The sequence below is a fragment of the Pristiophorus japonicus genome, chromosome 11 (genome assembly GCF_044704955.1).
Source record: "Pristiophorus japonicus isolate sPriJap1 chromosome 11, sPriJap1.hap1, whole genome shotgun sequence".
Lineage (NCBI taxonomy): Eukaryota > Metazoa > Chordata > Chondrichthyes > Pristiophoridae > Pristiophorus > Pristiophorus japonicus.
In genome coordinates this window covers 24,711,617-24,737,816 of record NC_091987.1, presented here as the reverse complement: position 1 = coordinate 24,737,816, position 26,200 = coordinate 24,711,617, and the positions used below count along the sequence as shown (strand labels likewise).

General features: G+C 46.5%; 1 protein-coding gene across 1 annotated transcript in view; it reads left to right on the top strand.

The window, feature by feature from the left end:
* The window catches only part of u2af1 (U2 small nuclear RNA auxiliary factor 1), a 45,001-nt gene that overhangs the window by 4,785 nt on the left and 14,016 nt on the right, over positions 1-26,200 (top strand). The window contains exons 2-4 of the mRNA XM_070892875.1: positions 8,936-9,023; positions 12,936-13,002; positions 20,439-20,488. Of these exons, the coding sequence (XP_070748976.1) occupies positions 8,936-9,023; positions 12,936-13,002; positions 20,439-20,488 (205 nt within the window). The remainder of the gene's footprint in view (positions 1-8,935; positions 9,024-12,935; positions 13,003-20,438; positions 20,489-26,200) is intronic.

Below are 26,200 nucleotides of genomic sequence, written 5' to 3'. Positions count from 1 at the left end.
TCAGTTGAGTATATAACATAAAGGGAAATCCAAAAGTTTTCTATGGGCATATAAATTCTAAACTGGCAGTAAGGAGGGGTGGGGCTGATTCGGGACCAAAATGGAGACACAGTACTTGAGTTAATGAGTACTTTGCATCTTTACCAAGGAAGAAGATCCTACCAAAGTCATAGTGAAAGAGGAGGTAGTTGAGATACTGGATGGGATAAACATTCATAGAGGTACTGGAAAGGCTGACCTTAAAGTAGATCAGTCACCAGGAGCGGATGGGATGCATCCTAGGATGTTGAGGGAATTGAGGGCGGAAATCGCCGAGTACTGGCTCCATGGTGCCAGAGGACTCGAGAATTGTAAATGTTACACCATTGTTCATAAAAGAATGTAAGGATAAACCCAGCAACTACAGGCCGGTCAGTTTAACTTCGGGAGTGGGGAAGCTTTTAGAAACGATAATCAGGGACAAAATTAAGTCACTTGGACACGTGTGGGTTAATTAAGGAAAGCCAGCATGGATTTGTGAAAGGCAAATCGTGTTTAACCAACTTGATCGAGTTTTTTGATGAGGTAACAGAGAGGGTTGCTGAGGGTAATGCGGTTGACGTCGTGTACATGGATTTCCAAAATGCATTCGACAATGTGCCACCTAATCGGCTTGCCAGCAAAGTTGAACCCATGTAATAAAAGGGACAGTGGCAGCATGGATATGGAATTGGCTCAGTGACAGGAAACAGAGAGTAGTGGTGAACATTTATTTTTCGGACTGGAGGAAGGTATACAGTGGTCCCCAGGGGTCGGTACTGGGACCATGGCTTTTCTTGATATATATTAATGACTTGGACTTGGGTGTACAGGGCACAATTTCAAAATTTGCGGATGACACAAAACTTGGAAGTATAGTGAACAGTGAGGAGGATAATGATAGACTACAAGACATAGACAGGTTGATGGAATGGGGGGACACATTTAGCGCAGAAAAATGTGAAGTGAAACATTTTGATAGGAAGAATGACAATATAAACTTATGGGTACAATTCTAAAGGGGTGCACAAACAGAGACCTGGGGTATGTATGTGCAGCAAGTGGCAGGTTGCAAAAGTGGTTATAAAAGCATGTGGGATCCTGGGCTTCATAAATAGAGGTGTAGAGTACAAAAGCAAGTAAGTTATGATGAACCTTTTTGTAAAACTCTGGTTCGGCCTCAATTGGAGTATTGTGTCCAATTCTGGGAACCGCACTTTAGGATGTGAGGCCCGAGAGAGTGCAGAAAAGATATACAGTAATGAGGGACTTCAGTTAGGTGGATAAGAACATAAGAAATAGGAGCAGGAGTGGGCCATTCGGCCCCTCGAGCCTGCTCTGCCATTCAATGAGATCATGTCTGATCTATCTCAACTCCATTTTCCTGCACTATCCCCATATCCCTTAATTCCCTTAATATTCAAAAATCTATCCATCTCTGTCTTGGATATACTCAACAACTGAGCCTCCATAGTCCTCTGGGACAGAGAATTCCAAAGATTCACCACCCTCTGAGTGAAGACATTTCTACTGAACTCAATCCTAAATGGCCAGCCCCTTATTCTGAGAACTGTGACCCCTGATTCTAGACTCCCCAGCCCAGGGGAAACATCCTCTCTGCATCTACCCTGTCAAGCCCTGTAAGAATTTTGTTTTTCAATGAGATCACTTCTCATTCTTTTAAACTCTAGAGAATATAGGCCTAGTTTGCTCAATCTCTCTTGATAGGGCAATCCCCCCATCCCAGGAATCAGTCTGGTGAACCTTCGTTGCACTCTCTCTATGGCAAGTATATCCTTCCTTAGGTAAGGAGACCAAAACTGTACACAGTACTCCAGGTGTGGTCTCACCAGGGCCCTATATAATTACAGTAAGACATCTTTACTCTTGTACTCAAATCCTCCTGTAACATACCATTTGCTTGCTTAATTGCTTGCTGTACCTGCATGTTAACTTTGTGATTGGTGTACAAGGACACCCAGGTCCCTCTGAACACCAACATTTCCCAGTCTCTCACCATTTAAAAAATACTCTGCTTTTCTATTTTTCCCTACCAAAGTGGATCACTTCACATTTCTCCACATTATATTCCATTTGCCGTGTTCTTGCCCGCTCACTTAGCCTGTCTATATCCCCTTGAAGCCTCTTTGCATCCTCCTCACAACTTACATTTCCACCTAGCTTTGTATCATCAGTAAACTTGGGTCCCCTCATCCAAATCATTGATATATATTGTGAATAGCTGGGGCCCCAGCACTGATCCTTGCAGTACCCCACTAGTTACAGCCTGCCAACCCAAAAATGACCCGTTTATTCCTACTCTCTGTTTTCTGTCCTTTAACCAATCCTCAATCCATGCTAGTATATTACCCACAATCCCATGAGCCCTAACTTTGTTCAATAAACTCTTGTGTGTGGCACCTTATCGAAAGTCTTCTGAAAGTCCAAATACACCTCAGCCACTGGTTTCCGCCTTATCTATTCTGTTAGTTGCAACCTCAAAAAACACTAACCTATTTGTCAAACATGATTTCCTTTTCTTAAATCCATGCTGACTCTGCCTAATCCTATTATTATTTTCTAAGTGCCCTGTTACCACGTCCTTAGTAATAGATTCTAGCATTTTTCTTACTCCTGATGTCAGGCTAACTGGTCTGTAGTTCCCCATTTCTCTCTCCCTCCTTTCTTAAACAGATAGACTGGAGAAACTGGAGTTCTTAGAATAGAGATGGTTGAGAGGTTCAAAATCATGAAAAAGGATGGGGGAGTGGGCCTAGCTGAAGTGCTCTTGCAGAGAGCTGGAACAGGCTCCTACTGTGCAGTGACCCTTCTATGATGTTGCTGCAACATATTTAGAGGGAGGAATGTGGATTTACATTTAGACCGGCTCACATGGTGACTACCTAAACCCAGTCCTCTGTCACAGACAGGGCAGGAGATTGGAGCAGAGAGCAGAAGTGGGGACTCCTGTTATCGGAGGAGCATTCGTTGAGGCTTCTCCATTGGGTGCTCCACAAAAACTCACCCCTTATAGCCTGAGCTTGTATGTGATTTTACATTCTTGTGGACGGATCGTACTGTCCAGCTCTTCCCCCCCCCCCCTCCCCTCCCCTCCCCAAGCTCTCCTGCAGGTGTGGACATCTACTTTAATATACTGGGATCTATTGCAGACAGAGAAGTCACACTGCTCATTCGAAGTTAATCAATTGTGCGAAGCACAGTCGAACAACTTACCTACGGCACCAGAGATGGGCAGGTGGCCAGTGTTCACATCTGGTTATACGCTCCCGTTTCTCGCCACAGGTGCCCTATTACAGGGTGGCAGTGAGTGGGTCCAGGTGTCTCCCCTGAGGGTTTAATACATGAAGTGGATCTGCTTACTGGGCTGCTCCCACCCAGCTAAAGGTTGAAAATCCCTAACTATGCCGGTGGGATTTTAAATGGTCCAAACAAATCATGAGAAAATAAGATCGGCTTCCTTACAGTGGAACAAGTTACTGTCTTAGATGGGGAAACTTCCTTCTGCATTGATAAGATCAGTTCCTTCTGTTCCTGATATGGTTACACTGTTCTAAACTGAACCCATCTATAAAACATTTTAGACAAATTGATGATGAGACCTTCAACTTAGAGCACAAATTCTTTTAGATTAGATTTAGAAAACAAGATTACACACTACGCCTCAAAAATACTTCATTGGCTGTAAAGGCTGTCAACGGTCAATGCACGGCGTCCCTATTAAAAATTGATAGAACAGGAGCTGATGGCAGATCTTCATGTCCTTTTCACGCGCTGGACCCCCGCTGCCAGCGATTTCACGCGCTGGACCCCCGATTTCACGCGCTGGATCCCGCTGCTAGCAATTTCGCACACTGCTCATCCGACGTTCAGTACAGGATGAGCAGAAATTTCTTGCAATTAAATATTGGGGCGACCAAAGACATTGTCTTCGTTCCCCGCCACAACTCTGTTCCAAAGCCGTCGACTCCATCCCTCTCCCTGGCCACAGTGTCAGGATGAACCCGATTGGTGATCTCCTTGACCACATAATGTAGGAAAAGTGATCCATCCGTGGCCAACTAAAGAAGCTAAAGATAGCATTGGATTGAAAGAAGCATATGAAGTTGCGAAGAATAGTAGTAAGCCTGAGGATTGGGAGAGTTTCAGAAACCAGCAAAGGGTGACCCAAAAATTGATCAGGGGAAATATAGACTGAGAAAACTAGAAAGAAATATACGCACAGATTGTAAGAGCTTGTATAACTATGTAAAAAGGAAGAGAGCAGCAAAAGTAAACATTTGTCCCTTAGAGACTGAGACAGGAGAAATTATTATGGGAATAAGGAAATGGCAGAAACGTTAAAACAAATATTTTGTATCTGTCTTCACAGTAGAAGATGCAAAAAGCATACCTAAAATGGTAGGGAACCCAGGGTCTAATGAGAGTGAGAAACTTAACGTAATTAACATAAGTAGAGAAAAAGTACTGGAGAAACTAATGGGTCTAAAAACCGACAAATCCCCAGGACCTGACGGCCTGCATCCTCGGGTTCTAAAACAGTGGATGCATTGGTTTTCAAAATTCCCTAGATTCTAGAACAGCTCCAGTGGATTGGAAGGTAGCAAATGTAACACTGCTATTCAAGAAAGAAAGTAGGGAGAGAGGAAACGGAACTACAGGTCAGTTAGCCTGACATCAGTCATTGGGGAAAATGCTGGAATCCATTGTTAAGAAAGTGGTATCGGGACACTTAGATAATCATAACCTGATTAGGCAGCTTCGTCATAGTTTTATGAAAGGGAAATCGTGTTTGACAAATTTATTAGATTTTTTTGAGGATGTAACTAGCAGGGTAGATAAAGGGGAACCAGTGGATGCAGTATATTTGGATTTCCATAAGGTGCTGCATAAAAGGTTATTACACAAGATGAAGGCTCATGGGATTGGAGGTAATGTATTAGCATGGATAGAGGATTGGTTAATGGACAGAAAACAGAGAGTAGGGATAAACAGGTCTTTTTCAGGTTGGCAGTCTGTAATTAGTGGGACACTGCAAGGATCAGTGCTGGGGCCTCAGCTATTTACAATCTATATTAATGACCTACATGAAGGGACCGAGTGTAATGTATCCAAGTTTACTGATGATACAAAGCTAGGTGGGACAGTAAGCTGTGAGGAGAACACAAAGCGTCTGCAAAGGGATATAGATAGACTGAGTGAGTGGGCAGTAAGGTGGCAGATGGATCATAATGTGGGGAAATGTGAGGTCATTCACTTTGGTTGGAAGAATAGAAAAACACAATTTTTAAATGGTGAGAAACTTTTAAATGTTGGTGTTCAGAGAGATTTGGGTGTCCTTGTGAAAGAAACACAGAAAGCTAGCATGCAGGTACAGCAAGCCGTAAGGAAGGCAAATGGCATGTTGCCCTTTATTGCAAGGGGGTTACAGTATAAGAGTAAGGAAGTCTTGCTGCAACTGTACAGGGCCCTGGTGAGACCACACCTGGAGTACTGCATACAGTTTGGGTCTCCGTATCTAAGGAAAGATATACTTGCCTTGAAGGCGGTACAACGGAGGTTCAGTAGACTGATTCCTGGGATGAGAGGGCTGTCTTATGAGGAGAGATTGTGTAGAATGGGCCAATACTCCCTGGAGTTTAGCAGAATGAGAGGTGATCTCATTGAAACATACAAGATTCTGAGGGGGATTGACAGGGTAGATGCTGAGAGGGTGTTTCCTCTGGCTGGAGTGTCCAGAGTTAGGGGGCACAATCTCTGATAAGGAGAAGGCCATTTAAGACAGAGAAGAGGAGGAATTTCTTCTCGGAGGGTTGTGAATCTTTGGAATTCCCTGCCCCAGAGGGCTGTGGATGCTGAGTCTCTGAATATATTCAAGGCTGGGATAAATAGATTTTTGGAGTCTAGGGATATGGGGGCCGAGCGGGAAAGTGGAGTTGAGGTCGATGATCAGCCATGATCTTATTAAATGGCGGAGCAGACTCGAGGGGCTGTAGGGCCTGCTCCTGCTCCTATTTCTTATGTTCTTATCGCACCTCCATCACCAAGACTGCCTACTTCCACCTCTATAACAGCGTACATCTCCGACCCTGTCTCAGCCCATCTGCTACTAAAACACTCATTGTGCCTTGGCCCCCTCCTATTTCTCATCTACATGCTGCCCCTCGGTGACATCCTAAAACACTGTCAGGTTCCACATGTATGCTGACGACACCCAGCTCTACCTCACCACCAGCTCTCTCAACCCCACCACGGTCTCTAAATTGTCAGACTGCTTGTCTAACATCCGGTGTTGGATGAGCAGAAATTTTCTCCCATTAAGTATTAGGAAGACCAAAGACATTGTCTTCAGCACCCCCCCACAAACTGACACTGCCACTGACTCCATCCCTCTCCCCGACAATTGTCTGAGCCAGAACCATACTGTTTCTAAGACCGCCTACTTCAAGCTCCATAACATCGCCCGTCTCCACCCCTGCCTCAGCTCCTCCGCTGCTGAAACCCTCATCCATGCCTTTGTTACCTCTAGACTTGACTATTCCAACGCGCTCCTGCCCGGCCTCCCATCTTCTACCCTCCATAAACTTGAGCTCATCCAAATCTCGGCGGCCCGTGTCCTAACTCACCGAGTCCCGTTCACCCATTGTCCCTGTGCTCGCTGACCTGCATTGGCTCCCGGACCACCAGGCCTTGATTTTAAAATTCTCATCCTAATTTTCAAATCTCTCCATGGCCTCGCCCTCCCTATCTCTGTAACCTCCTCCAAGATATCTATGCTCCTCCAATTCTGGCCTCTTGTGCAGGCCTGATTTTAGGTACTGTGCCCTTCGATCTGGAATTTCCCCCCTTTTCAGATGCTCCTTAAAACCTACCTCTTTGACCAAGCTTTAGATCAGCTTTGCTAATAGAGCTCATGTGACTCGGTGACACATTATAGCTGATACTGCTGCTGTGAAATGCTTTGTGGGACATGCTACTATGTTAAAGGTGCTATATAAATGCAAGTTATTTGTTACCTTCTAGATGTGACTATTCTAATGCTCCTGGCTGGTTCCTATCTTCCACCCTCCGTAAGCTTCAGCTGACCCAAATCCCTGTTGCCCGTATCCTAACTCGCATCGTCCCTGTGCTCACTGACCTACATTGGCTCCTGGTCTAGCAATGCCTCCATTTCAAAATGCTCATCCTTGTGTTCCAATCCCTCCATGGCCTCGCCTCTCCTTTTTGCTGTAGTCTCCCCCAGCCCCACAACATCTGTATCCCTCCTTTCTGACCTCTTGTACATCCCTGATTTTCATCGCTCTGCCATTTGTGGACATGCCTGTAGTTGCCTAGACCCCAAACTTTGTAATTCCCTCCCTCATCCTCTCCCTTAAGATGCTCCTTAAAACCTACCTCTTTCTCCAAGCTTTTAGTCACCTGTCCTAAAATCTCGTGATTTAGTGTCAATTTTTGTTCGCTAACATTCCTGCCTTGCATTAATGGCGTAAATGCAAGTGTTGCTGTATTGTGTCTGTACTCTCCCCTCAGCAGAGGGAGTGCTGTACTGTTGGTGCTTCTGCCAATCGCCTTAAATCTGTGTCCTCTGGTTCTCCACCCTTCCACCAATGGGGAACAGTTTCTCTCTATCTACTCTGTCCAGATACCTCATGATTTTGAACACCTCTGTCAACTCTCCTCTCAACCTTCTCTGCTCCAAGGAGAACAACTCCAGCTTGTGCGGGGGGGTGGGTGGGGAGGGGAGAGATCCGGTGTGTGCAGGGGGGGGAGATGGGGGCGGGGGGTGGGAATCCGGATGTGCGGGGGAGGGGGGATCCGGGTGTGAGGAGGGGGGGATCCAGGTGTGCGGGGGGGTTCCGGGTGTGCGGGCGAGGGGAGTGGGGGGGGTCCGGGTGTGCGGGCGAGGGGAGTGGGGGGGGGGTCCGGGTGTGCGGGCAAGGGTAGTGGGGGGGGGTCCGGGTGTGCGCGCGAGGAGGGTGGGGGGGGTCCGGGTGTGCGCGCGAGGGGGGTGGGGGGGGGTCCGGGTGTGCGGGCGAGGGGAGTGGGGGGGGGTCCGGGTGTGCAGGCGGGGGGGAATCCGGGTGTGCGGGTGGGGGGGGAGGTGATGGTCCGGGTGTGGGGGGGAGAGGATGGTCCGGGTGGTGGGGGCGAGGGGAGGGTCCGGGTGTGGGGGCGAGGGGAGGGTCCGGGTGTGGGGGCGAGGGGAGGGTCCGGGTGTGGGGGCGTGGGGAGGGTCCGGGTGTGGGGGGGAGGTGATGGTCCGGGTGTGGGGGGGGGGAAGGTGCTGGTCCGGGTGTGGGTGGGGGAGGTGATGGTCCGGGTGTTGGGGGGGGGGGGGGGGAGGTGAGGGTCCGGGTGTGGGGGGGGAGGTGAGGGTCCGGGTGTGGGGGGGGGAGGGGAGGGTCCGGGGGAGGGGAGGGTCCGGGTGTGGGGGGGGAGGGGAGGGTCCGGGTGTGGGAGGGGAGGGGAGGGTCCGGGTGTGGGGGGGGAGGGGAGGGTCCGGGTGTGGGGAGGTTCCGGGTGTGGGGGCGAGGGGAGGTTCCGGGTGTGGGGGCGAGGGGAGGGTCCGGGTGTGAGGGCGAGGGGGCGGTTGTCTCTGGGCGAGGGGGGCGGTGGTACGGGCGAGGGGCATGCAGGATGGGGTCTTACAGGTGAGCGTTGTACTGGTCATTATTTTTGCCGGCAGTGCAGGCCCTTGGGAGCTTTGTGGCCTAATCGTTTTGAAGTAAAATGTCAAACTTTCTCGAGTTGTACGCAGGGATTGCGGTCCAGCTACTGAAAGTGGGATGTCGGGGCACTGGGCTCACGTGAAGCATGAGCTTCCAATCCAAATATAAAATGTGTGGAGGCGCTGAGATTTGAAGTTGAATGCTGTACTGAGCAACTGTGTCCTCTTTAGGGTCAACTGTTCGTTCTATTTTAAAATTGGAGCCTGTCGTCATGGAGACAGATGTTCTCGTTTGCACAACAAGCCAACTTTCAGTCAGGTGAGCTTGCAATGCCGATTTGTAATGTGAATGTACGTCCATGTTCAGCAATGCTCCACAAACTGCCACATCTACACGTACTAGCCAAAGGTGTACACTGCTTGAAAGCTCTTCACTCAACTTCCCACAAAGATCTTCCCCGTTGTTAAGATCGTTGCTTTCAGCTGTGAATCAGTTCAGTTTCGAACGGCCACTCTTGTCTTTTATGTCTGTCCCCTTTTGAAATGCTGGAATCACGGCTCAACGTGCAGTCCTGGGACCCTGAGCTGCCATTTAGCAGCAGCGCAGAGCTTGCTTGGGACCTATCATTGGGTTGTCCAGCTCAGGGTTCTGTCTGAGAACTTGGGTATCAGTGGTCAATCCACCCATCCTTTGTGAAGCTAAAATTATACCTTGAAACGAGCAGGTAAACTCCTCGACTGCTTTCAGACTTCTAAAACTGTGCCATTGCTGCGAACTCTTGGGGTTATTTCCTGCTCGTGGGCTTCCTGTTTAATCATGGCAGACCCAGCAGCCGATTGCCATTTGTACCACGCTTGTTCTACGTGTTGATGTAGGAACTGTTGCAATTAGGGCGTCACTATTCCATTGTAACTCTACAATTGCTTGTAACTCTGTTCCTGGGCACCAAGGATATTTCCCCTTTTAAAATGGCTTATCCCTGTTAAACATCAGCTAAAACTTCCATTCAAATTCCAGTTTCCATTTCTGGGAGCTTTAAGAACTTCTAAACAATAGGGTTTTAACTTTATGTATCAATGTTTTTGCACCTTGGTTAAGGTTCCCTAGCTAAGTACTGCAGAAACTTCCAGGGAGGAATTGGTGTGTGTATATATAAATATATATATATATTTATTTAGAAAAAAACTACTCCCAAGAGCTGATCATTTCTGATGCTGCTTTCCTCCAGACCCCCTGTGTCAGGAGTATGACCGCTCATAATTCGTGTGGAAAAGTTAGTTTTGAGATTGATGGTGAAGTGCTGACTTGAAATGGTACTGAGCAAGCACATAACAAACCTATTAAATTATTTGGGTAGTTTGATTAAAATTGGTGTCACACTGTTGTATTGGAGCACCCAGATCTCCCTGTGGCTTGGTGAGGAGATGGTCAGTACTCGATGGAGTACGACACTATGCAGATCAGGAGGGATCCGCATCTAATTCCCTGGTCTGCTGAGATTAGCTAGGATGGGGGAAACGATGCAGCTTGTGAGGAAAATATTGGTCAGAGTTCCTGCTTGGGCTCATTGAATCAAGTGTGATCATTGATCATAGTGGCCCTGCTCGAAAGTGCATGGACATTGGGTTTCCATGAGGGCTAGCTTGGCTGTGCTGACTTGCCCTACTAGCCTGGTGCTTCTGGCTGTTCTCCCTACTTCAGCAAGGTACCAGAAGGTTGTTGCTGACTAGATGTGGGCGGGGTGAGACCTGCACTCGCAAAATATACCGAAATCTGTGTGGCAACTGATGTAACCCTGCGGTGACTTGGCTTTGTGAAGCATTTGGACAGAGGACTGACTCACAAGGGTGTCTGAAGTTTCCATGTGGACTGTATAGCATAAGCTCCACTTCAATCTCCAGGGCCAGACGGGTAATCCACTTTTGAAAAGAAGACCTAATTGAGGTGTACAAAATATTGAGGGGCCTGGACATAGTGGATAGTAGGGGCCTATTTCCATTGGTGGAGGGGTCTATTACGAAGGGGCATAGTTTTAAGGTGGTTGGTGGAAGGTTTAGAGGGGATTTGAGGGGCAGGCTTCTTTACGCAGAGGGTTGTGGGGATCTGGAACTCGCTGCCTGGAAGAGTGGTGGATGCAGAAACTCTCACCACTTTTAAGAGATGGTTGGATGGGCTCTTAAAGTGCAGTAACCTGCAGGGTTACAGACCTAGAGCCTGGTAATCGGGATAAGACTGGATGACCTTTTGTTGGACAGAGCAGCTATAATGGTAAGTACTGCAGGGAATAGAATACGGCAAGGGTTATCTCCTGGACTAGTTTTGATCACCTGGATGGGTCGGAGAGGAATTTTCCCAGATTTTTTTCTCCCTCAATTGGCCTGGGTTTTTATCTGGTTTTTGCGCCTCCCAGGAGATCACATGACTCCAGTTGGGGTGGAGTGTAGAATGTTTCAGTATAAGGGGTATTGCAGTTATGAGAGGTGGACTGGTTGGGCTGTGTGCTCTTTGCTTTTCCATCATTGTTCATAGGTTTATATGTAACCTTCAGGGCTGCTGACCAAGGGCCGTGCGGCTCTTTGTCGGCCGGCGTGGACACAATGGGCTGAAATGACCTCCTGTGCTGTAATTTTTTATGTTTCTAAGTTGCCCTGAGGTCCACGTACTCCAGGGAAAGGTGTGCCGGGGACATCCCTGCGTGACAGATTCCATCCAACCTCACTTCTAACCACCCACGCAGCTGCTTTTAATGTGTCTTTCAGTGCTGTTTAAGTTGAGTTTCAGAAAATTGCTGACTTTTTGCTCTTGGTGTGATGCACCCACCATCTACTCAACTGGCTAAAACAAGCAACTTTTCCAACATGTCCGCAGTTACTAAACTTGGTGAGTGTTGAACAGTGGCTGCGTGCTCGGATTTGGGCTGCAGGGCCATCCCCAGGTGTTGCTAGTGCTAAAGGCAATCGCAGCTGCTTATAATAACTTTTTTTCCATGTATGTGGCGAACCCTGCCCACACTGGGAAGGGGAGCAAGACGCTATCTCCAGATCAGGTTGTAAAACTAGCCAAAAATCAACACTGACACGAAATAACTTGTACTTCCAGTCCAATGAAAGGTATCTTGCCACCTCACTGATTCTTGCTGCGTCTCTATCTCTAGGCTGCCCTGTTGCATTGAGCTGTATGCCGGGTAGCCTCATGAATGTTGCATTGTTTATGATCATGTCCAAGTTCTCACCACTCCGCAGTCCTTTCCATTATGTGCAGCAGCCAACTGGATTTCCTTGTTTTTTTCTTCTGCTGACCATCTTGACTCAAAACATCTACCGTAATCCCCCAAATAGTGCGCAAAAAGCAGACCATTGGACATCTGGGGCTTTGGCTGTTTCCGAGAGCAGTAGCTGTTGCTCTCCTGCTTTGAGGCCAGTTCAAGCAAAGATGGAGTGTAACCATAAAGTAGGCATTCATTTCCCAACCCTCACTCGTATTCAAATCTCCATATGTGTGCACATGGGTTGGCAAGGTCTTTATGGGCACAAATAAGTCTGATCCCAGAATCCAGAATTGGGAAGGCTGGACATTATTAATTTGATATTAAAGAGAATGTCTCAGAAAACATCAAACCGTGGCGAGTGAGTGCTAAAAACATTGGCTTCTAGGCATCAGTGTGGTGCTGGAAATGGTTCAGTAATGTGTATTCACACAGGGTATGTCGAGGTGCTTCAGTACAATGCCGACAACTCAAGGCCGGTATTCTGATTCCAAATAACCTCAATTCTCCTCAAATTTGAGTGGATCTATCTCATGGAATAAAATTACAAGTGGGACAGTTGCTGTATTGATGAACTGGAGGCCCTGTTGTCCGGGGCAAGAGTCTGCACTGCTAAAGCCATTGTGAATTTCAGTGGCCCTGTGGCTACACTTCCTCAAAATGTATTAGAAAAGCGAATGGATTTGTAGACTGTGCTCACTATAATGTGTAAGCTTGGGTAAATTTACCATTCTGGGACGTGACCTAGTTACTGGTGGTCTTGCTGCTGTTATATCATGATATCTCCATATCTTCACAGCTTTGTCAGATGAGTTCTGTCCAAAAGGAAGACTCTTCACTCTGAAGGGATTATCTTTTTCTTTTCAGCTCTCAATTTGCAGTCTGCCCTCGAGTTAAAGGGCTGAAGTAGGATTTAAGTTGAACTTTTTTTGAGATGTTAAAACTTGTTACATTTTGTATTTCAGACCATTGCGCTCTTGAACTTATATCGTAACCCTCAAAACTGTACCCAGACAGCAGACGGTTTCCACTGTAAGTTAACAAATGCCTTCGCATGTTGCTGAATTGTATTTACAGTCAGGAGGATTTGTGTTTTGTCATCCTATTAAGTACTTTGTAATAATATAGTTTGAGCAAAGTATAGTGTATGTGTGAACTTGTAACTTTCTCAACCAGATGGCTGAGAGTAAGGATGTTGTGGGGAGGGTGTATTATAGTTGGTAAAGATTGGAGCCGAAGACATTGAACAGCAATTTAATGACTAGTTGATAACCCTTTCAGGTCGAGCTCTCGTGCTTTGACTAAGCTTGATCCAGGGGCTCGAATGTTATGGTGCTGTGAGAGTCTCAGACCAGGAGTCTGAACTGAGCATCCAATGCAGAAATGGTCCAGTTATTCACCTGAGGTTACCTGTGCCAGGGAGCAGGAAGCTCAGTTGCAGTGATGAGTTGGGCTATTTTTCTTGGGGGAGGAGAGCGTGAATGCAGCAAAGGGATTGATGGGGAAGGGGGTTCAACAATCCTGATTTGTAATGAGCTAGTAATGTGAAGCTGGGAAGTTCTCGTTCCTGCTGATTGCAGTCTGCAATATTCATGACACAAAATGGTGGTCTGGTATAAAATGTAAAGGCAGGTGGTGGAGATGGGGATCCCCGGAAGGAGCATGTAGTACTGTTTCGCGTTTCATTTCAACGATATTTGATAATTTGCCAGATATATCACACATGAGTACTACATTGCTAGCTTGGCAGCACAGAGCTGATGCTTTCCTTAAAGCCATGGTCCTTTTCCCCAATGTAAATAGGAAAACTGAAAAAAAGGTTTCTTGTTTTCTTGTGTTAAAAGTACAGCTGGGCTGTGTTTAACCAGGACAAACATTGTGGGGTTTAGGAAATCTATGGATGAGACTTCTAAACTTGGAGAAGCTCTTAGCTGAGAGTAGATAACTTGAGACTCTTGCTGATCAAAGCTTGAGGTGGAATAAGAATTAGTCAGGTCCCTCGTGTCTAATGTGTGAAGCACAATAGAATTACTGTTTAGTTGTGCTCACCGATCTCTTGCTTTTGTTAGTATTCCATGGAAACATTGGGAGACCATTGCTCCCTTGGGAGGTTTACTGACTAACAGGTTAGTGGTATACCATTCAATGCATGAGGCCACATGAATCATCCCATCCAATTATATACCATGCCCTGCTGCATAATTAGGAGCTGGTACCATTGGCTTCCAGTTTGGCAAGTTCCTCAAAGGGCAGGTCTTTATGGTGGCTGGGCCAAGTTCACATGGAGCCAGAGGCAAATGTCCCTTTTTGTACATGTGGAAGGATGAACTAATTGCGTGTTGCCACTGGACTGAAATTCTCGGATGCGTTAAATTAGTTGGACCTTGTGCACACGTCTGCACATGGTGTATGAGAAGGTTGTGCACATTTCACTTGGGAGTCAGGTTTGATCCTGCTGGACCTCTGACCAGGAGTTACCTGTATCCGAGTGATCTGGTTCAGTGTTTGGTGGGTTCAAGGTGAAGGGAAAAGCCCCTCGATCCACAGCCTTTCCAGTTGGGAAGCTTTTTGAGCTTACTCTTACTCTAGTCAGGACAGTGGCTGGGATATGGCGCAAGTACCTCAGTGGGCCAACAGCAAAGGCTACTTCATGGATTCCCCAGTCGGAGAGAGGTTTGTGCCCAAGGTGAAGCTCTAATTCAGGCTGCCATGACCAATGGCCTGCTGGCGTGCTTCCCCCCCCCCCCCCCCCCAACTTCATATAATGAACACAATTTCATCGTGTCACCAAACGTCCCAACCTTCGATTGGGTCTGGATCTAGACTAGCAACTAACGAGGAAGAGAAAGATGTACCTTAACTAAAATCAGTTCTGGGGGGGAAAAGTAAATTAAATCTACTTGTCAGTTATAAAACTTCTGCATCAAAGTGAGCTTGTGAAAGGGCTATGGATGTACCCGAGGCTAATTATTTCCTGTTTGTCGGCATAAGACTCCCAACCTGTCCAATCTCCCTCTCCCTGGGTTTGGTGCTAGATCCCATGAAGTGATGGGATCTGCATTTTGCAGCCAAACTTGCTGAAGTAATAGTCTTGATTGTGGTGGGAGCTGTGAGAAAGCGCCATGTGGCGACCAGCCTATTCCTTTCAGTGAGAGGGCACGGGTGCTTCTCGCTGCCTGTTTCTAGGATGGTCAGTTTGACCAAGCTTTAGATCAGGTTATCTATCCGCCAAGAACTGGAACTAGGAGATGAGCATAACTAAAGTGGTCTGGACTTCGCTTGAATCCACATGGAGTGTGGAATCTAATGGTTGCAGGCAGGATGTGATTGCTAACTAATGAATACAGAAGCTGCAGTGTCCTTAATTGACCAGGTCCATTTCAGTTTGAAGTGACTTGTACGAATTGGGTGGGTGTGATGTCCCATTGCATCATAAAGGTGCACATTATAACTGATCTTGTGTGGTAGGCTTCTACTGTGTTTCATTGTCTGTATATTTGGTGTACGTTCTTAATTCAGAAACCTTGGTGTGTTTGTGTCATTAGCTGTTCCCATGTAACCGCAGGTGAGAGAGTATCGAGTGCTCGTCGCAGCTTGCTCACACGCACAAGGCCTTCGCTCAGACACAAGTCTTCATTTGGGCTGTACTTCACATTTTTACCTGATCTCAAATGAGAGCAGGAAGGAATTTGGGACTAAAATTAAATAACAATAGGTTGTCGTGTTTACCTGCTGTATTGGTTCACCTAGTTATGGCTCAAATACTGACCAATGCTGTCCGCGTGTAAACCTGTACACTGACCAATGCTGTCCCCGTGTAAACCTGTACACTGACCAATGCTGTCCGCGTGTAAACCTGTACACTGACCAATGCTGTCCGCGTGTAAACCTGTACACTGACCAATGCTGTCCGTGTGTAAACCTGTACACTGACCAATGCTGTCCCCGTGTAAACCTGTACACTGACCAATGCTGTCCGCGTGTAAACCTGTACACTGACCAATGCTGTCCCCGTGTAAACCTGTACACTGACCAATGCTGTCCGCGTGTAAACCTGTACACTGACCAATGCTGTCCGCGTGTAAACCTGTACACTGACCAATGCTGTCCGCGTGTAAACCTGTACACTGACCAATGCTGTCCGCGTGTAAACCTGTACACTGACCAATGCTGTCCGCGTGTAAACCTGTACACTGACCAATGCTGTCCGCGTGTAAACCTGTACACTGACCAATGCTGTCCCCGTGTAAACCTGTACACTGACCAATGCTGTCCGCGTGTAAACCTGTACACTGACCAATGCTGTCCCCGTGTAAACCTGTACACTGACCAATGCTGTCCCCGTGTAAACCTGTACACTGACCAATGCTGTCCCCACCTGCCCCCGTAAACCTGAATCGCTTTGTTTGAAACATAAAACATGGAAAATAGGTGCAGGAGTAGGCCATTCGACCCTTCGAGCCTGCACCACCATTCAATAAGATCATGGCTAATCATCACCTTAGTGCCTGTTTCCTGCTTTCTCTCCATATCCCTTGATCCCTTTAACCATAAGGGCTATATCGAACTCCCTCTTGAATATATCCAATGAACTGGCATCAACAACTCTCTTCGGTAGGTAATTCACAGGTTAACAACTCTCTTGAGTGAAGAAGTTTCTCCTCACCTCAGTCCTAAATGGCTTACCCCTTATCCTTAGACTGTGTCCCCGGTTCTGGACTTCCCCAACATCAGGAACAATTTTCCTGCATCTAACCTGTCCAGTCCCGTCACAATTTTATGTTTCTATGAAATCCCCTCTCATCCTTCTAAACTACAGTGAATAAAGGCCCAGTCGATCCAGTGTCTCCTCATATGTCAGTCCTGCCATCCCGGAAATCAGTCTGGTGAACCTCTGCTGCACTCCCTCAATAGCAAGAAAGTCCTTCCTCAGATTAGGAGACCAAACTGAACACACTATTCCAGGTGAGGCTTCACCAAGGCCCTGTACAACTGCAGTAAGACCTCCCTGCTTCTACACTCAAATCCCCTAGCTATGAAGGCCAACATACCATTTGCCTCCTTCACTGTCTGCTGTACCTGCATGCCAACTTTCAATGACTGATGAACCATGACACCCAGGTCTCATTGCACCTCCCCTTTTCCTAATCTGCCGCCATTCAGATAATATTCTGCCTTCATGTTTTTGCCACCAAACTGGATAACCTCGCATTTATCCACATTATACTGCATCTGCCATGTATTTGCCCACCCACCTAACCTGTCCAAGTCACCCTGCAGCCTCTTAGCGTCCTCCTCACAGCTCACACCGCCACCCAGTTTAGTGTCATCTGCAAACTTGATATTACACTCAATTCCTTAATCCAAATCATTAATGTATATTGTAAATAGCTGGGGTCACTACTCACTGCCTGCCATTCTGAAAAGGACCCATTTATCCCGACTCTGCTTCCTGTCTGCCAACCAGTTCTCTATGCACGTCAGTACATTACCCCCAATACCATGTGCTTTAATTTTGTACACCAATCTCTTGTGTAGGACCTTGTCAAAAGCCTTTTGAAAGTCCAAATCACCACATCCACTGGTTCTCCCTTGTCCACGCCACTAGTCCTCAAAAAATTCCAGAAGATTTGTCAAGCATGATTTCCCTTTCATAACTCCATGCTGACTTGGACCGATCCTGTCACTGCTTTCCAAATGCGTTGCTATTTCATAGAAACATAGACATAGAAAACATAGAAAAATAGAAAATAGGTGCAGGAGTAGGCCATTTGGCCCTTCTAGCCTGCACCGCCATTCAATGAGTTCATGGCTGAACATGCAACTTCAGTACCCCATTCCTGCTTTCTCGCCATACCCCTTGATCCCCCTAGTAGTAAGGACTTCATCTAACTCCTTAATAATTGATTCCAACATTTTCCCCACTACTGATGTCAGGCTAACCGGTCTATAATTACCCGTTTTCTCTCCCTCCTTTTTTAAAAAATGGTGTTACATTAACTACCCTCCAGTCTATAGGAACTGATCCAGAGTCGATAGACTGCTGGAAAATGATCACCAATGCATCCACTATTTCTGGGGCCACTTGCTTAAGTACTCCAGAATGCAGATTATCAGGCCCCGGGGATTTATCGGCCTTCAATCCCATCAATTTCCCTAACACAATTTCCCGCCTAATAAGGATATCCTTCAGTTCCTCCTTCTCACTAGCCCCTCGGTCTCCTAGTACTTCCGGAAGGTGGTTTGTGTCTTCGTGAAGACAGAACCAAAATATTTGTTCAACTGGTCTGCCATTTCTTTGTTCCCCATTATAAATTCACCTGAGTCTGACTGCAAGGGACCTACGTTTGCCTTCAGTAATCTTTTTCTCTTCACATTTCTATAGAAGCTTTTGCAGTCAGTTTTTATGTTCCCGGCAAGCTTCCTCTCATACCCTATTTTTCTCCTCCTAATTAAACCCTTTGTTCTCCTCTGCTGAATTCTAAATTTCTCCCAGTCCTCAGGTTTGCTACTTTTTCTGGCCAATTTATATGCCTCTTCCTTGGATTTAACACTATCCTTAATTTCCCTTGTTAGCCACGGTTGAGCCACCTTCCCTGTTTTATTTTTACTCCAGCCAGGGATGTACAATTGTTGAAGTTCATCCATGTGATCTTTAAATGTTTGCCATTGCCTATCCACCGTCAACCCTTTAAGTATCATTTGCCAGTCTATTCTAGCCAATTCACGTCTCATACCATCGAAGTTACCTTTCCTTAAGTTCAGGACCCTAGTCTCTGAATTAACTGCATCACTCTCCATCTTAATAAAGAATTCTACCATATTATGGTCACTCTTCCCCAAGGGGCCTCGCACAACAAGATTGCTAATTAGTCCTTTCTCATTACACATCACCCAATCTAGGATGGCCACCCCTCTAGTTGGTTCCTCGACATATTGGTCCAGAAAACCATCCCTAATACACTCAAGGACATCCTCCTCCATTGTATTGCTACCAGTTTGGTTAGCCCAATCTATATGTAGATTAAAGTCACCCATGATAACTGCTGTACCTTTATTGCACGCATCCCTAATTTCTTGTTTGATGGTGTCCCCAACCCCTCTCCTACTGTTTGGTGGTCTGTACACAACTCCCACTAGCGTTTTCTGCTCTTTGGTATTCCGCAGCTCCACCCATACAGATTCCACATCATCCAGGCTAATATCCTTCCTTACTATTGCATTAATTTCCTTTTTAACCAGCAATGCTACCCCACCTCCTTTTCCTTTCCCTTCCTGTCCATCCTTCCTAAATGTTGAATACCCCTGGATGTTGAGTTTCCCAACATTGGTCACCCTGGGGCTATGTCTCCGTGATGTCAATTATATCACATTCATCAATTGCTGTCTGTGCAGTTAATTCGTCCACCTTATTACGAATACTCCTCGCATTGAGGCACAGAGCCTTCAGGCTTGTCTTTTTAACACACTTTGCCCCTTTAGAATTTTGCTGTAATGTGGCCCTTTTTGTTTTTTGCTTTGGGTTTCTCTGCCTGTCACTTTTACTTTTCTTCTTTCTATCTTTTGCTTCTGCCCCATTTTACTTCCCTCTGTCTCCCTGCATAGGTTCCCATCCCCCTGCCATATTAGTTTAATTCCTCCCTAACAGCACTAGCAAACACTCCCCCGAGGAAATTGGTTCCGGTCCTGCCCAGGTGCAGACCGTCCGATTTGTACTGGTCCCACCTCCCCCAGAACCGGTTCCAATGTCCCAGGAATTTGAATCCCTCCCTTCTGCTCAAGCCACGTATTCATCTGAGCTATCCTGCGATTCCTACTCTTGCACGTGGCACTGGTAGCAATCCTGAGATTACTACATTTTGAGGTCCTACTTTTTAATTTAACGCCTAGCTCCCTAGATTCAGTTTATAGGACCTCATCCTGTTTTTGGGTCATAATTACAGCAGGGGTTTCAAACCAAACGATTCCTGTATCCTGGAGCAACTGGCGGGAGATAGTCTGGCATTGAGAATCTCACCGAGAGCCATGCAAGCCTGGTATTCTCTTGGCCTTTGAAGAATGCGATACTGAATTGGCATTTTGAGTGTCCTGAGTTGTACATTGAATTGCTGGGTAAACACTGAGTGTGATGTGATGAAGTAGTTGTGCTCCCTGTTGGGGGTTACATGCCAGCCAGAAGCAAGTACCCTAAATACAGAAAGTGTCAGTGCTGTAATGATGGGCTGTCAGCTGAAACTGGGAATGTACAGGAAGGGGCTTTTAATACTGAGGTATTTGGAATATTCATACTAGGATGGGGAGGCTCGTGTTCGTGTGTAAAGTAGAACAGTGTATTTAATGAGTTTATACATGTTTGATTTGATTTGTAGAAGGTCAGTGGGATACTGCAGCTTTGTTTAAGATCTAAGATCTCGGGTTTGACATTAACTGCAGCTGTCTGAAACTTGTTCATTTGTGTCTCTGATCAGGTGCTGTTGGTGATGTTGAAATGCAGGAACATTATGATGAGTTCTTTGAGGTAAGTGATCTGTGCTTTCTTGCTCTGTGTACTGGCGGGGCAGGGGGGGGGGGCGGGGAGGAGGGAGGAGGAGATATGCCACGTTGACTAGATGGTGTCGAGCTGATGCTTGCCATTCCTGCAGTCAATTCGATCGGTTTCACTTCTATCCATCTGTCTGGGTGTTTTTCATCTAACTTGTTGACAGCTGTTGGGAGACAAAACCCAAAAGGTTTTGTCCATGATTTAGGCCCCGGTTTCCTAATGTATAAAATGCAGTTTGAGTTCTGTATTGGGAGAGGAGGCTGTTTGCTTCCTTAAGATGAGTTCAACACAAACTGGGACACATTTTTGGCGATACGTAGAACTGGCAGCAAGAAAAAGGCCACTCTGCCCAACCAGTCCATGTCAGCCGTTGCCCTCCATGGGAAAATGGTCCCATCACATTTATCCAGCCAGAAACTTAACTGGACTGGCCACACACAAACAGTGGCTACAAGAGCGGGTCAGAGGCTGGGTATTTTGCAGCGAGCGTCTCACCTCCTGACTCCCCAAAGCCTTTCCACTATCTACAAGTCAGGAGTGTGATGAAATACTCTCCACTTGCCTGGATGAGTGCAGCTCCAACAACACTCGAAGCTCGACACCATGCACACAAAGCAGGCCGCTTGATTGACACCCCATCCACCACCTTCAACATTCACTCCCTCCACCACCGGCGCACCGTGGCTGCAGTGTGCACCATCTACAAGATGCACTGCAGCAACTCCCAAACCTGCGACCTCTACCACCTAGAAGGACAAGGGCAGCAAGCGCATGGGAACACCACCACCTCTATGTTCCCCTCCGAGTCAAACACCATCCTGGCTTTGAAATATATCGGCCATTCCTTCATCGTCGCTGGGTCAAAATCCTGTGTTGCTCAAACGGCAATTTCGCTCGTCGTGTGACTTGTAGTTGCATGTGACGGTTCCTGAGTTAAATATCAAATGACACACTAGACAATGGCGGTACCGTTAATGTTCGTTTAATATAGAAAAAGTACAAGACTCGCCACTTAAACTTTATAGTTACCCAATAGGTCCGCGGATGATCAATCCCATCTTAACTCTGTTCCGTCAAGGGTCCCTTCCCTAGTACTTGCTTCTGCTGAGTGTTGCTCCTAGGTCCTCGCCATGGACTGTCCGAACCTGTCTATCTTTATACCCTTCTGCCTGTTCTGTTCTAACCTAAACTGGGGAGTTGGCTGAGGTGATCAGCCAAATTCGATGACCATTGTTTTGCTAATGTCTGGCCGATTCACTAGTTTAGCCTGCACCTGACCTATTATAACACAATTGGGGTGACTAGTTTCTTTCCTGCAGAAATTGGCAGTGCATAATGAACTATATTTCCACATTCCTCCCTTTGATCAATCAATATATATATATTCATGATTTGATCACAGTAGAGTTTTGGCTTTGATCCGGGGTCCCATCCCAGCTGTAACTCCAATCTACGTACCAACTTTCTCACATATGCTACCATTATCATCAATGCTAAGGAAATTATTGCTCAAGATGACCGTAAGATGAGAGAAAGGTCTGATCCAGGGGTGGATATTTACATTCTCCAATTCCAAATCTCGTCCCACTAAGTGTTGATCTTAATTCGGGTGATTTTGGCTTCAATGTCTCTGGTATTTATTTCCACCTTTCATAAATTCTGTCTGATTTCCGTTATTAATAATTCCTTACATCAAGCAGAGTCATACTGGTTTGGTTATCGGATACTGGTATCCCCAATATTATTCTGATCGCTGGCCGGCGCTTTACTCGTTGAACCACCCTTTGCAATGTTTCTCAGCTGGCATCCATCTAAAGGATGGTGTTCCTTGCTCGAGGTCAGATTCTGAATTTGGGTATTGTTGATCCAGGTGGGGACTTTACCCTCATTGGCTTCCTGCAGCTTTTCCCGTAACTGTTCTGTCATCTAGTTTCCATAAATACTACACAAAACCTGCGCCTGGGGTTGGTTCTCTGCTTTCTTGGCAGTATTGATTAATTGGGTGATCGTCTGAGCATGACTTTCCAATACGGTGACCATTCTGCTCTCCAGCTTACCGTCATCTTTTCCTGCCTCCGCTACCTGTCTCTGATTATTATTCAAACTATTTAAAACCTGCTTTATTTGTCCGGTCAATCCCTTTATCTTCGCGATCAGATTAGTAATATCTAAGGTATTGACTGTGGCCATTCCTGCCTCGTACGCTGTACCCATGTCATTTGCAAAGCTTCTTTTCCGCCTACTCTTACTTTCCATCTTATTTAGTCCTATTTTTTATCTCAACAGTATGAAGTCAGGTCCTGGTACAATTTCCTTAAATTGTCCAGGCACCAGTTGGTTAACTGAATATTATTTATGTTAAGTACAACAGCTATCAACTCCTACTGTACATTGCCATACACAACCTGATTAGTTTCTTGTAACACAACACCTCCCTTTGGTCCTGGTTCAATATATGGACATTCCCACTTAGTGATATTACAATGCAAATTACAGTAATAAACAAACACACAAAACTCAATTATTAGTCCATATTTCAGCTGATTACTCCATTCGTTAGGTAGGTCCCGAAAATGTTCTGATTTAGGATATGGGGTTACTTTTGGCATATATGTCCACCCTGTAGGATAATAAAACACAATATCAGTTGCTCTCCTCACGGAGTAGGTCGTCTTAATCTCCTCGAACCCGGGGCAGAGCCAGGCAAAGGTATTGGATGGTTTCTAGTCCATGCAACTGTGTCCCTTTCTCTCTCTGGAAATCGTCGTCCTCGCGTCTGTCTCCTGGCCGGGGCTGGGTGATTTGAGGTGTGAGACTCATCGCTTCGAAACTCTGACAAAACCGTCTGTCGGACTTGGTGCCGTCTCATCGTGGGGGGCACGGGCTTCGTCAAGTGTCCCTGGGGCAGGTACTGGTCATCTTCTGAATCATTACCACCTTTGATGGCTTCCACTGAACTACTTGCGGCCTCTAAATTTTGGATAGGCGACGAGACGGGTATTATACCTTGGGCTGGGATTGGGTTAGCTGCTGGGTTGGGTGGGCGAGCCCTGTCTCTTCTGAATCTAACATGGCGTGGTACATGTGATTGTTCATTTTCCCAAAGGGTTTTAGCTGGTTAAGGTGGTGCCACTTAAACTTCCCTTGGCCATCCATGACCTTGAACACTGAGGCGCTAGCCTTTTCCATTATACCAAATGGTCCGGCATATTTAGGGGCAAGGAAAGTTCCTTCCTTCTGGATTTTTACCATTATTTGGTCTCCGATTTTTAGTTCCCGTGGGTGTACCTTCCCATCAAAGTTAGCCTTACTTTGTTTGTTTCCCAATTTCACTGCGGCAGCCATTCTCGCAGCTTCCAAATACTTGATCAAGTCTGACGTGCATTTCTCTGAGGACAGGGAAGTTTTCTGGATCTCGTTCAGATCTAATCCCATGAAGGCTTGGACACCTCTCATGACTCTTCCGGTCATTAGCTCATGGGGTGAATAGTCTGTAGAGGCTACCACTGTGTTTCGGATGGCCATTAATACATAAGGGAGGACCTTGTTCCAGGACATCTGGTTCTGTTGTACTAATTTTCGTAACATTGTTTTTAATGTCTGATTCATGTGCTCTACCACTTCGCTTGATTCTGGGTGGTAGGCGATATGGAATTTCTGTTTTACTGCTGCCAATTGCATGACCTGCTGCATAACTTGTCCCGTGAAATGTGTTCCTGGGTCAGAATCAATACCCTCTGGCAGAGCCCTTCTGGAGAACACTTCTTCCATAAGTATTTTTGTGGTTGTGGCGGCCGAATTGTTAGTTGGAAATGCTTCAGTCCATTTGGAGAATACGTCCACCACTACTAGGATGTATTTCTTACCACCGGGACAGGTGGGTAAAGGCCCTACATAGTCTATCTGAAGTTGAGTCCAAGGGCCCTTGCTCTGTCTAGTATGTCCTAATTCTGCCTGGTTTTTGTACTGTGTTGGATTGTTCTGAGCACACAACAGACAGTTTGTGACATACCCTTCCACTTCTTGCTGTATTCCAGGCCACCAGCATAGCTCCTTCAATTTGGCCGCGGTCCTATCTATTCCCTGATGTCCATTGATATCGTGGCATTGGTAAATCAATTCTCCCCTTTCTGACACCGGCACTACATAGTTGCTGTCTTTAAGTACTACTCCGTCGTGGAGCTGTAAATTTTGTCCTAGGTATGGTTTGGGACATGAGTTTCCTAACTGTGTGTTTTTAAGATCAGGGTCTGTAGCCTGACTGGCTGCCAAGTCCAGTATCAGGCGGGTAACAGCAACTGGTGCCATTGGTACGATTTTTACGTTTTCCAAGGGGTTCCATATGAAACCTGTATGGGCTGCTTCTGTTGCTAGTTCGTCCACCATTCAGTTTCCTCAGGGGGTAGTCTTAACATGCTCTTCGACTTTGGTTATGACGTATGGACCTTGGTTTGAGGTGGCTGTATCAAAAATCAATTTCAAAAATAGGGCTTTGGCTAGCAGCCTTCCGTCTGCGGAGGTGAAACCTCTAGCTTGCCAGATGGGCAGGAAGTCAATCAGACTGTTACATGTGTAACTGCTGTCGGAATAAATTTGGACAGGCATCTGGTAGTCTTCCAGATGCAGGACTATGTAGGCGATCGCGCTTAGTTCTGCAATTTGAGCTCCTTTACTGCCTTCTAATTTAATTGGTGTCTGTTCTAAAGCCTGTTTGCTGTCCGGGGTCATTTTTATTACTGAGAATCCTGTGCAGTGCTGCCCGTTTATAATTGCGGAAGAGCCGTCAACGTAAACGTGAGTTTTAGATCCGAGTTCGTGACTGTTGTCTCTTCCTCCCTCCCTTTCTGACTGAAAGGGACCATCTAAGGTACCTGAAGTCAGAATCTCACGCTGATGTGGGTCGCCGGGGTACAACATGTTGTGAGCTAGATTAGTGATCTTGGGCTGGTACTGGACTGCAATGTCCCGTCCTTGGAGAAGGAGGATCCACCGTGCGATTCGCTGGGAACTGACTGAGCCTTCCTTGAGATTTCCGTCCATCAGCATTTTGATGGGGGTGTGTGGCGTTAAGATAATAAGGGGGCTAAGTCCAATTATGGGGGAGAATTTATGTACTGCCCAAAAGACACTGAGAAGATTCTTTTCACAGGGCTGGAAAGTTGCTTCCACTGGTGTTATGAGGCATAAGCTACGGGTTTGAGTTTGCCATGATGGTGCTGTAACAGTACCCCCGAGAGGCCTGTGTTACCGGAGGCTGTCTTTAAATAAAAGGGTAGGGACGGGTTGACTTTAAGTAGGGAGGGGGCATGTTGTTCCATTGTGTCTGTTTGTAAAAGTATATCATCTACATAAAGCACAAGGCTGCGAAAAACCCTTAAAGCTGTGGGTTAAGATGTTGGAGAAAATTCAAGGGCTGTTATGAAAGCCTTGAGGCAATCGGGTCCAGGTATACTGATGGTCCCTGTGGGTGAAAGCAAACTTGTATTGACATTCCTTCGCCAAGGGGATGGACCAAAATCCATTAATGTCCAATACTGAGAAAAACTTCGCAGTCGGGGATAACTGGGTAATGACATCAGGCGCGGTAGCTACAGTGACTGCAGATGGCGGGGTCGTCCTGTTAAGGGCTCTATAATCTATAGTCATTCGTCACCACTTACCTGGTTTTTCTACCGGCCTGACAGGAGA